The sequence below is a fragment of the Ambystoma mexicanum genome, chromosome 14 (assembly GCF_040938575.1).
Source record: "Ambystoma mexicanum isolate Mex_15411 chromosome 14, UKY_AmexF1_1, whole genome shotgun sequence".
In the NCBI taxonomy this organism is placed as follows: domain Eukaryota; kingdom Metazoa; phylum Chordata; class Amphibia; order Caudata; family Ambystomatidae; genus Ambystoma; species Ambystoma mexicanum.
The window spans coordinates 420,119,037-420,131,593 of record NC_090940.1 but is presented as its reverse complement, the minus strand read 5'-3'; the positions used below and the strand labels follow the sequence as shown (position 1 = coordinate 420,131,593).

Sequence of the window (12,557 nt, the reverse complement as noted above, 5' to 3'; positions counted from 1 at the left end):
CCAAAACAGGGGAAGGAATCATTTACTATACAGAACAGATGACTAGGAACTCAAGTGGTTGAACTTTACCTGGCAATCAATGATCTAAGGGTTCAGTGAAGTAACTGGACTCAATCCAAGACTCAGCACCGCTGCATCTTGCAGGATGGAGAGCCCACCACACCAGCCTTAAAGATTGCGTCGCCAACCAGTTCGGGATCCCCATCCAGAGCAGGAAGGCCCACTACCCAGAGCAAAAGGGGGCACCAGAGGGATCCATCGCTCCTGCAGAGTCCCAGGTGAGTGTGACAATCAATTAGCTGATTTTGGGCTCTCAAGACCTGATTGGGGGACTGGAACATCTCAAGGAAGACCTTTTTCGAATTCTTGGAAGTTTTTAAAAATAGGGCTGTTAGTAGACACATAAGGAGCAGGCCAGGCCAAAGCATTTTTTGATCAGTTTACTCAAGATATACCCTATCTTGGCTTTGTTGTGTGCAAAATGGGCCAGCCGGAACATAACTGGATTTTACAATGGAACGATGAGGGGACTACAAGATGGTTTCACCAACAACTTTGACCACCAGGAATCCTCCCATGGTAGGAGAGGTTGGTTCGGAACCAATGCAGCTAGTAGCGTACGTGGACCTCTCTCAGAGGCAGAAAAAAAAAGATCAAGGACCAATAAGCTATGCCTCTATTGCAGAGAATGGAGTCATTTCTTGAGCAGTTGCCCAATCCGGCCACCTAAGCAAGGGGGAAACTAATGGGCTTGTTGTCAGTAGGGAAGGAAAAATGAGGTCCAATTCCCCAACCAGGCCTTCCCCTGCTGCTGTGCATGCTATGCCACCTCACATATTGTTCGTCCTACAAGGGTCCATATAATAGGAGGCAGGTAAATGCTCAACTACTACAACGGCCTTGATCGACTCCGGGGCCTCAGGCAACTTCATAGATGCCAGATTCTGTGTCCACCTCCAGGTATCCTCAGTGCAGAAAGCATGTCCAGCAATTGTGGAAGGAATCAATGGAACCCCATTGGCTTCCGGTCCCATAACTCAAGAGACAGAACCTATCCTGCTTGCAATCAATCAACACAAAGAAACATTGGTGTTTGATTTGATCCAAACACTTTCCTACCCAGTGGTATTAGGGTTACCATGGCTTGTTCTCCATAATCCCCACATCAACTGGGTTACACAAACCCTGTTTTTTTGTTTCCAATTATTGTACCAGGAAATGTTGTTAGATTGCTCACCTGTCTCCAGTCCATATGAATCTCATCACCTCAACCCCGGTCCAGTCTGTTTTGTGTTGCCAAAAGAGACTTGTGGAATATGCAAGATTTGACACAATGTTTTCCTCCCCAGGAGACATCCTGTTACCACCATCTCGCCCTTTCGATTGTGAGATTAAACTGCATCCAGATCAACCAATTCCACATGGTCGAGTGTACTCTCTTACAGCATAAGAGCGAGAAGAATTGAATCGCTATCTCACCAAAGGTCTTGAAAAGGCTATATCTAACCTTCCCAGTCTCCAGCCAGGGCCCTGTTATTTGTTGTGCCTAAAAAGGAAGGAATTTGTCGACCCTGTGTTGATTACTGTCTGTTAAATGACATTACTATTAAAGTATTAAAGACAGATAACCACTGCCCTTAATAAAAGACATACTAGAATCCTTGCACAATGCCCGCATCTTCACCAAGATCGATCTCCAGGGGGCTTATCACCTCGTGAGAATCAAACCAGGACATGAATGGAAAACAGCTTTCAAGTCACCCCTTGGGCATTACAAATACTGTGTCACACTGTTTGGCTTGTGCAACGCCCCAGCGGTTTTCCAATGATTCATGGTCTCACTGTTTTCTGACCTATTCAGTGTCACTACTTGGGTGTATTTGGTCGATATGTTCATTTTCTCCAAGACCCTTGAGGAACATGTGGTCCATGTATCGGACGTGCTTCGGCGATTGTTAGGAAAGCACCTGTTCACCAAAGAAGAAAAATGTGAGTTCCATCCAGAAAGGATCAAATTTCTTGGTTATGTGATTGATGCTGATGGCATTCAGATGGATCCCAGGAAGATCAAAGCTATTCTGGACTGGACAAGTCCATAGGATGTTAAATCCCTGCAACAGTTTTTGGGATTTGCACATTTTTATAGATGCTTTAATTATGATTTCACCTTGAAAACTACACACATTACCCGTCTGTTGCGAAAGGGTATACTCTTTTTTTGGGATGAGCAAGCCGGACAGGGGTTTCAAGCCATCAAGGCTAAATTTATAAAAGAACCGACCCCAAGACATCCCAACAAGGAACTCCCTTTTATCGTCGAAACCGATGCCTCAACAACGCAATAGGATATGTACTGCTGCAATGGAATCCTGATACCAAACTTGATCATCCTATTGCTTACTTTTCTCGTCAACTGACTGCCAAGTGAAATAAATTATGCCATCATAGAAAAGGAGCTACTCGCAAACAAAGACAGTTTCACCGAATGGAGACACCACCTTCTTGTAGGACGGTTCCCTGTAGAAGTACAAACCGATCATAAAAACCTGCAGTATCTGCAGACTGTCATGTAAGAACAGTCGCCAGTCCCGCTGGGCCCTGTTATTCTGTCAATTCATGTTCACCATCACCCATATACCTGGAACTCAAAATGTGAGAGCAGATGCATTATCACGAACATCCATCGACAGCTCCACCAACTACAATGATGTTTGCCCTATCCTGCCTGCTCTGTGTTTCCTGATGGCTGTCCAATCATTTCTGGAAATGGTGAAAGCCGCACAAACATCCGACCCACAGTTACCTATCCTACGGAGATCCCAGTACTTCAGTGTCCGAGAAGGTTTGGGGTTCTTTCTTGACAAGTTATATATCCTTACTCCTGAGTTGCAACACCTACTTCTGCATGCGTTTCATTAGTGCTGGACACCGTGGATAAACGGCAACCATGGACCTTATATCATGTCACTTTTGGTGGCCTAACATGAGGACACAAATCACATCCTATATATCATCCTGTCCTACGTGTGCCATGCAAAAGGTTCCTCGTCAACGACCTGTTGGCCTACTACAGCCCACCAAAATTCCACCTTTCCCTTGGCCTAGAGTATCTGAGGACTTTATAGTGCACCTACCTATGTCCTTGGGTTTCATGTGCATTCTTGTAGTCATGGATTTCTTCAGCAAGATGGGGCATTTTATCCCATTCCCTGCCTTGCCCACAGCTTCTCAAACAGCAAAGGCCTTTCTTCATGATGTGTACCGATTGCATGGCCTACCGGAAAAAATCATAACAGATCGTGGGCCACAATTTGTTTCTCACTTTTGGTATGCCTTTGTCGGGCTCTTGGAATACAGATAGGTTTAAGTTTTAGGTATCACCCACAGTCCAACGAGCGGAATAACCATCCTACCTACGCTGTTATACCAACGCTGTACAAGACAACTAAGTGACCTTCCTGGATACAGCAGAAGTGCATACAACGCTTATCACTCTGCCATTCGCTGTAGCCCTTTTTTTGTTCTGCAGGGATCCATCCTAAACTCCTGCCTATGACTGCCGTTTCTACCACTGCTGTGGCCACTGTTGATGATCTGATCAGAAAACTTCAGGACACCCATAAAACAGTTTTCTGCGTACTGGAAAAATCCTAGGCAGGCCACGAAAAGTTTGCCAACCGATGCAGGAGACCAGCGCCCTTGTACTCCGTTGGGGATAAATTATGGCTCAGAAATCAAGACCTACCATTATGCAATTGTCCTCGAAAGTTTGCTCAACGTTTCATGGGACCTTTTGCCATTACAAAGAAAGTATAGTTTGTGGCTTACCGCCTGGATCTTCCGTCCACCTGGCGTATCCACCCGGTATTCCATGTTTCTCTTTTCAAGACCTGTGTTTCGGACACTTTTGATCGCCCTTGTCAACATTCTGCTCCTGTCCTAGTTGGGAATTACCTCGAATACGAAGTTGAGGCTATATGTGATGCCTGTCGCTCCAGAGGTCACCTCCAATACTTGATCCATCGGAAGGGGTATGCTCCATGCGATCATTCCTGGGAACCGGCTTCTCAGGTTCATGCTCTTCGCTCGGTTTGTCTGTTCTACCAGCAATTCCTATGGAAGCCAGGTGCCCCGCATGTCCCGGGAGGAAGGCAGAGTGTCAAGCCAGTGCGTGTCTCCCGGTTCCGACATCAGAAACTAGGAGGCTGGCGAATGTACGTGTATTTGCGTTCTCTGCCCTGGCGGGGACCTACCTGTCACGTGCTGGTTCTCAGGCCAATGCGTCACCGGGCCGGCGGCTGTGGTGTCCGCACCAGCTTTCTTGCAGGCACTCCCAGGGTTGCTGCAGTGATATCGGGCACCCTCCCAGAAACTATGTGGCGAAAGGGAGCCGCCATCTTTTCCCCACTTTGCCGGTCACATCGTAGACGCATGCCGGCTCTGTGTGCACTACAGAGCTCTGTTGCAAGGCAACCAGGAACAGCAGCCTCGTTTCCATGCCAGGATATAAATAGGAAGTGAGACAGAGCCCCAGTGTGTCTCAACTCTCTTGGTGTACTTGTGCTCTTTGTTCTCTTCTTCTCTCTGTACATCTGCTCTTGGTGGTTCTTGCCTTGCCTTGTGCTTTCTCTCTCTCTCTCTCTCTCTCTCTGTCTCTCTCTCTCTCTCTTTCTCTCTCTCTCTCTCTTTCTCTCTCTCTCTCTTTCTCTCTCTCTCTCTTTCTATCAGACTTGCCTTGCCTGGTACGGTTCTTGGCTCCTCTTGTCCTGTGACCTCCAACTGTTACCATTCTGGTGCCCCTGTCTAGAGCTTGCACTGTTCCTGCACCGCGTTAATCAAGGGGCACCCACTCATGGTGTGGGAAGACCTGTCCTGTTGTCTGCCTCTGAGCGTTTTATCCTCAGTTGGCGGGGGCAGGGTGGGTTTTCAGGCATCACCATTTTTCCCAGATGGTGGCGATTCAATGTGGCGACCACAGTCCAACTGACTCCTCGCACAGGTACGCGCCAGTGTTCTGATCAGCTTGACACATATGGCTGGAGCCCTTTTGCAATGGTGCAGCCGGGCTAAAAAAACAGTGGTGCCGAAGGTTCCCCATTTTCTCTATCTTTTGAAATAGCTTCAGGCGCAGGCTTGATCCAGTAAAAAAACAAATGTCCCGCTAGAGCACGCTACTACGATTTCAGAGCAGCTTTTTTATGCCATCATGGTTGTCCTTTTAGTGCACAGAGGTTACGTAGTATGTATACAGTTGGTCTCCACCCAACTGAGATATCTACACTTGCTACTGGCGGGGGCCAGAATTGATTTCAATGCATTACATTCAAAAGCATAAACAGCCTGGGCTATCCTGGAACTGCAATCGAAAATTCACAACTACCAACCCAGTAGGACCCTTCTCTCTCCCCCCCACCCCCCAACCTATTGATTGTCCTACCATCCCTCTGGACGAGCAGAAGACATATGCTTTTCAGTGTTAGGATCAATTAATCAATATAGTTTATTCTCAGGTCAACGACCCATAAACATATGCATAGATATAAATGCAAACTGTACATCAATTTAAATAAAATTATAAAAAGAAAAACATGATTAAGAACAAAGTGTTAAAATAACAAGCATATTATTTTATTAATACAAGCCTAACTTTCAGTAAAATCTAACAAGATGTTGAAAGTACATATAAAAGCCTTCATATGCAACAATTCCTAAGCTCCCTTTCCCCAACCTTTCCTATCCTCTAAATGGGTATACCAGTAGTGCCCCTGCTTCTATGAAGTTTGTGTAATAAACACACACAAGTAACAGGATGTTGCTGTTCCAGATCCAGGTGTTTAGCTCTCTTTTTCCACACTCTTATCATCGCATGTCTCTGTGTGGCCGACTTCCAGAGCTTGACTGCTTATCGCATCATCCTAATGCTACTATCAACCACAGCTGTAGCCATTTTTTCCCAACAGTGGCATATATGGGGCAGAGAAACACAAAATGAGCTTTGTCTTCCTTTGGGCTCTACTGTAGGCACGTATTAAGTGCAGGGTATAATGCAAGTCTATGCAAAAAGGACGAGAATTCTCGTTCTTTGCACTTAAGGGTTTCCATCTCCACAATTTCCCATAAAATGGGTTGAAGGTAAGATATTTAAGCAAAATGTAAAAGAGATTAATTTCTTGAAGAAAGTCCATGTCATCCAGTTCATCTGATGTACCAAAGTTGAATTTATTGTCAAAATACCTTTCAATGTGAGGGCAATATTGGGCTTCTATAAACATATACTATAAGCCCCAATTCAAATTTTACCTCCTTCAGAGTAGCCATGAATTGTTTCACGGTTGAGGTATTACAACCCCTTATTTTTGAACAATGGCTGGTTTTTTAAACGTTTTGTTTTGGAACGCTTATATGGGCGCTGCCTACTTAAGCTGCATCCTCTGCAAAACCTGCAAAGTTACATTCCTGGTCTTTCTCCATTCATCTTGGGGGCATCTAGATGTAACTGTGAGATTTCAAATTCCAGAACACAGCAGGGGTGCCAGGGCACAACATTGCTTCACATCATCTTCAACTGTCAAAAGACTTGGCTACTTCCCCACCTTGGCCCCAATTTACAATGCTTAGTTATCGTAATTGAAACTCATTGTCGCAGATAGCAAGGGGGGAGGCACATTTAAATAAGCCAGAGTTCTCCATACAATTGGTCATTAGACAAATGTTGTCCTAAGGTCGATGAAGACCACATAAGGAGCCTCTTTTCTTAATACACAGAACCTCAGCAATAGTGGGTTGAGCTAAGGGGATGTTCAGATCATGCGTCTGGATCTTCCTGCACAGCCTTTTTAGGACCAAACCACACACATCCACGCTGCAAACATAAACCTCATCGTCTGCATGTTCACTATGAGAACATACGGTTTAACCATTCTTTCAGCTGCTGGATCATCTCCTCACCTGTCTGTCATGGGAGTTGTGTAATGCAGATGCAAAATGCAATTAAGTTGGCAATGTGTGCTTTACAAAATCAAAAAACATACTAAGTTGGTTATGACTTCTTTACTGATCTGATCCCACAAAACAATCCCATAAAAATGTTCTACTGCACTCCCGCCCCTCCACTGAAGTTCAATTCATTGATACTGAGCAGCCATATGGACTATTCCTTACCACAATTCTTTGGGATTTGTATGGAGCAAATGTGGCGCTTCAAAAAACATCACTATTGCACTTATGGGGTGATGCCTTATCAGTGCGTCGTTATTGTTTGTGATCTTCTGTGATTCTAATTTGTCACCTGTATAAACAAATATTAAATTATTCTTTTAATGTTTCTCTGACTTACAATACAAAAGCTACAGTGGAACTGTATTGCAAATTGTTTATGAATTGTAAATAACATCTTCAATGTATTCTGGAGGTTTCAGTATAAAAGTTGAACTGCTTGTTTTAGTGTATATTTTCTGATTTGTTTTGTGTTATTATTCACTAGTTCCTAAATTTGACCCATGTCTTTATTTTGCAGGATTGTAGAGATATACAGCAGAAGACTCCAAGGTAAACTGGTAATTTGTTGCTGGATGATTTGTATATTTTCATACTTTGATTCCTTCATTTTCCTGATGTGTCTGGCTGATTGAACCTACTCTCTGCCATACTGCATATGGTAACTTTGGGCCTGTATTGGGGCCATCCCAGGTCCATCAGTGAACACCTAACTCGCTCTCCAGTATGTGACAACTCACCTTTCATTATTTTTCTGTATTTAACTGGCAGCTGATATGTATGGGGCAAAATTAGTAACTGAAATCCAGCAGGGAGAGCCGGTGAGTCAGAGGGTTAGGAGCAAAGTTAGGACTGGTTGATAAAGAAGTACCCGTAGTGAGAGTTTCAAAAGCCAGCAAGCAGGGGACTCTGGTCAGGTAACATAGAGTACCTGAATAGTCAACGGAGAAGCCACAATCTTCCTCAGAGCTCCATGTCAAATATAGCATCAGAGTGGGGTGGCACCAGAGAGCCAACCAAGATGGCCTTATCTCTCTGAGCTCCGCAATACGTAGGGATCCACTCACTAAATATCCTGTCCAATCCTTTGATCACCCAATATTGAGAGGGGTAGCAATGCGCCCAGGAGTGCCTGTGGCATGATCAGCGAGAACTTCGGAGGGTGGGAGCCCCTCTCTTCCCAACACTGGCTTGACTGTTAGGGGAGTCCTGCTGTGGTAAAGGCGGCATGGCCCTGAAGCAGCACAGGATACAAAAGAGTTCCATATGCCTGCAGCCGTGATCAAGAAGAGGGCAGCGCCGTGTACCAATGTGGTCGCCGCCATAGCAGGCTCTGCATTGGTGGATTCCCTCACTCTGGAGCTGTGGAGGACGCCGGAGCAGTGTGAAAGCACCAAGTGGGGGAAGGGCATCCAATTTAGATGTGACATGATATACCCGCCCTCAGTTAATGGAGCGCTGTGTGTTCGGCAGGGCAGTGGAGGCTGGATCAAAGAAACCTGGGGTGGGAGTTTACAGGCCTTGGGCTATGTTGTGAAGGCTGTGAAGAGACAGAGCAAAGGCAGACGCCTGGCACCATTGAATGGAGCTGACACACACCTCGAGCCCAGCATAACAATCGTAGATGAGGGAAGTGGTGGGGAGCTGAATGGGTATGGCACCATTGGGCTGCAGGAGGCTGGGCAGGTACATTGGAGCAGCTCAGAGTGAAGAGAGAGTGACACACCACGCCAGAGCTTTTGACTCCATAGGGTACGACTCATGGGGGAACACAGAAAGACTTGAAGGCCCCCGCCCCCTCTATCACTGCAGTGCAGGGGGAAACCTCAACAGAGGCTGCTGCTTGGAAGATGGAGCGCTGCAATAACCACATGTTCGCGGAAGGTCCTTAGATGCTGGGAAGTGCTAACAACTGCTCAGGGCTTGTGCTCTATTAAGATATACACGTCTGCACAGACAGGAAAGGTCAGGGAGCTGTACAAATAACATGGTCAAGGGTCAACAGAAACAACTGGAACAGTGCCTGGGGGGGCAAGCCGAAGCAGCCCAGATCGAAGGCATCCCCTGTGGAGGAGTGCATGGTCTCAGAGCCGGCATGCGGTTAGGTGACAATGGGTCAGTTATTGGAGGCAATCCAATACTCTCAAACGTCCCTGGAAGCCAAAGTGCAGGCAGTAGCTGTTGACCTTACACTGGTGAGGGCGGAATTTCAGAAAATGGGCGAGCGAGTGCCAGAGGTGGAACAATGAGCTTTGGGAAGCGGAGGACACAGTGAAGGTACTACAGGCCCGGGTCAGCGTGCTCACCGCGGCCACAAGACTGCTGGAAGTTTGAGTTGAAGATGTGGAAGGTCGTTCGCAATGCAGCAACATCTGTGCGCTTGGAGTAGCTGAGGGAGAAGAGGGCCCAAGCGTGGAACTATGTTTGGAACAGCTCTTCGTGGACACTTTGAAGATTGGGGGTCTCTCAATGTCGTTTACCATTGAGAAAGCACACAGAGTCCCTGTCATGATGCCTACCCCCGGGCATCCGGACCAAGCCCATCAGCCCCGGGAGCAGGCATCCAGATATTTATTAAAACCCCAGCATCCCCAGCTAGGGGCTGTCTGGGTTCAGTCCTGGCGCCTTAGGCACCAGGCTCATAATAGAAATCAGTCCTGGCACCAGAGGCGCCAGGCTCATAGACATTACTTACCTCATGCAGACCATGCTGCAACTGAATCCAAGCCAACGTGAGGCTTGGGTGGGACTATTTGTTACAGGGACTATTTTTTACTCTGGTGTGGTTCTGGGGAACTTCTTACCTGGAACTACTTTCGAGGCTATTTAAACCACGCCCGATCAGAAACACACACTTCGCGTTATTCTGCATCCAGCAGCGTAATGCTCACCGTGCCTGCAGTCAGCATCCAGTCTTCAGCCACGCCCGTCTCGAATCCAGAGCTCCTAGCAAAAGAGGAAAGAAGAAGGAAAGGTTGGAACACCGACATTATTTCAATCCTCACCTGATTCCGGATCCATCACGTCTTCGAACTTGAAAAGGACATAATTTCTGCACACATCGCATCGGCAGCTGCAGCGCCGCGCCATACTCACCAGTCCTCACCGCATTTTTCGATCCGCCGCTGCCTCCATCATTTTCTTCGCGGAACTCCAGCACCTGGGGGAAAACAAAAGAAACAACAAGGTAAGCCAAGAGAGCCGACAAATACAATCTCTTACCACCATAGGCTTACCTGATTTACCACCGGAGGCATTACTCTTTAATACGCCTCATCTTCATTTGCTGCACCTATAAAGGGAGAAAATACAAAAAAGGTAGCAGGCGCCCCTCTCTCGAAAGAACAAGGCATGATAACCTGTTCAGTGGTTATTAACCACATTGAGAGTTCGCAGCCATTGCTTTTTGCTCACTGTACCTTCACAGATGGGAAATATCCATTTGCATATCAGTCTTTGTCCCGCCCACAAGGGCAGTCCAGCACCGAAATGCTATGGCAATTCCTCTCTGAACAAGAGTACCATCAGCAACCCCATACACGTGTTTCAGCCTTGTTGAGCATCATCAGTGAGGTGAAGCGGAGCCTCTCTAAGCACAGTGAGCAGGGAGTCCACGTCTGGTTGCCCCCAGGTAACCTAGGGTGACCAACCCCAAGTTCCTTTCAAAAATACAAAAGAGGTAGCAGGCGCCCCTCTCTCGAAAGAACAAGGCATGATAACCTGTTCAGTGGTTATTAACCACATTGAGAGTTCGCAGCCATTGGTTTTTGCTCACTGTACCTTCACAGATGGGAAATACCCATTTGCATATCAGTCTTTGTCCCACCCACAAGGGCAGTCCAGCACCGAAATGCTATGGCAATTCCTCTCTGAACAAGAGTACCATCAGCAACCCCATACACGTATTTCAGCCTTGTTGGGCATCATCAGTGAGGTGAAGCAGAGCCTCTCTAAGCACAGTGAGCAGGGAGTCCACGTCTGGTTTCCCCCAGGTAACCTAGGGTGACCAACCCCAAGTTCCTTTCAAAAATACAAAAAAGGTAGCAGATGCCCCTCTCTCGAAAGAACAAGGCATGATAACCTGTTCAGTGGTTATTAACCACATTGAGAGTTCGCAGCCATTGCTTTTTGCTCACTGTACCTTCACAGATGGGAAATATCCATTTGCATATCAGTCTTTGTCCCGCCCACAAGGACAGTCCAGCACCGAAATGCTATGGCAATTCCTCTCTGAACAAGAGTAAAGGGAGAAAACTACAAATTAAACTCATGCAACTTTTACCGGACAGTGTTGGGTAAGGCAGACTCTTACCTGAACGCCATCAGCTGCCTCCAGGCAATATTCTTTTGAACCAGTTGCAATTCAACAAGGGAATGCAATAAGAGTGATCATCGGACATATTGAACTCTTCAAACTTTATAAACCAGTCAATATTCCTCCAGAACTCCTCCAGCACCTTCAAACCACTGAAGTAACTGGTATCTACGCGCCCCTGCATGCCATGCAGGATGGAGAGCTCATCATTTAGAAACATAAGGTGAGGTTACTAAAAGGGGATATCGGAGGTGACAAGAGGGGAGAACGAGAACAGTGGGAAGGGGCCATCACTAAAATCCACGGGTGGCTAAATCCCTTTCTCCACTTGCAGGAGAATACTTCTACGGATCAAGCAGACGAGATTAGACGGGCCAGTCCAGACAGTCATCTTGGCACTACGCATCACGTTGGTGGAGACCGCAGCTGCCCGGTCCGATCGACGCCCCTGTGGGAATCAAGTGAGCGTAACAGTCTCTGGAAGGAAACTTCTGGTTGGCACCCCAGTGTGGGCCATAGTGGTTAAATTGTTGAATTTCCGTGATCGCACCACTATCCTTCAAGTTGCCAGAAAAAATATGGTGTGCAAGCTGGGCGGCATGAACATACTGGTGTTTCCCGACATCACAGAGGAGGTACAGAAACAACGGAAGCCATATGATGTGGTGAGGAGAAGGTTGAACAAGCTTCGCTTTAAGTACATGATGTTCTTCCCAGTATGACTGAAACTACTGGCGTGGGGGTCACTACCTCTTCTTCCACCGACTACATGAAGTATGGGACTGGCTGGACACTTTGCCTTCAGACGTCCCAGGTTCTAAACCGGGAGTGGGGGTGAAGGACCTGGAACACCCAGTGGGGGCACACCCATGCCGCCTAAAGACCCCCATGCCTGCACAGATTCTGGACGGGACCGCATCAACAATGTCGAAACAATGGCTGTGATGGAAGAGACCTGTCCTCATGGAACTGTTGGAGATGGCATAGTGGATGTCAGCATGTTGATGCCCTAAATATTCCTAACCTTGAAGATGGTTGAAAATCTGATCAAGCATGTACTGACACTCCCTCACATGGTTTCGGTGGGATGGGCCTCTGCCTCTTTCATACTGGGGGGAGGGGACATGAGGTATCTGGGGTAAGTGTGTTTTTGGTTGAACTTGAGGGACATGTTTATGGGGGCACAATGAACGCTTGAGGGTAACTGCTGCCGCTTGGGGGCACAGACAGGGGACAGATTGCTAAC

General features: G+C 46.9%; 1 protein-coding gene across 1 annotated transcript in view; it reads left to right on the top strand.

The window, feature by feature from the left end:
- Positions 1 to 12,557, top strand: part of GCH1 (GTP cyclohydrolase 1) — a 578,380-nt gene that overhangs the window by 414,641 nt on the left and 151,182 nt on the right. The window contains exon 4 of the mRNA XM_069637593.1: positions 7,517 to 7,548. Within this exon, the coding sequence (XP_069493694.1) occupies positions 7,517 to 7,548 (32 nt within the window). The remainder of the gene's footprint in view (positions 1 to 7,516; positions 7,549 to 12,557) is intronic.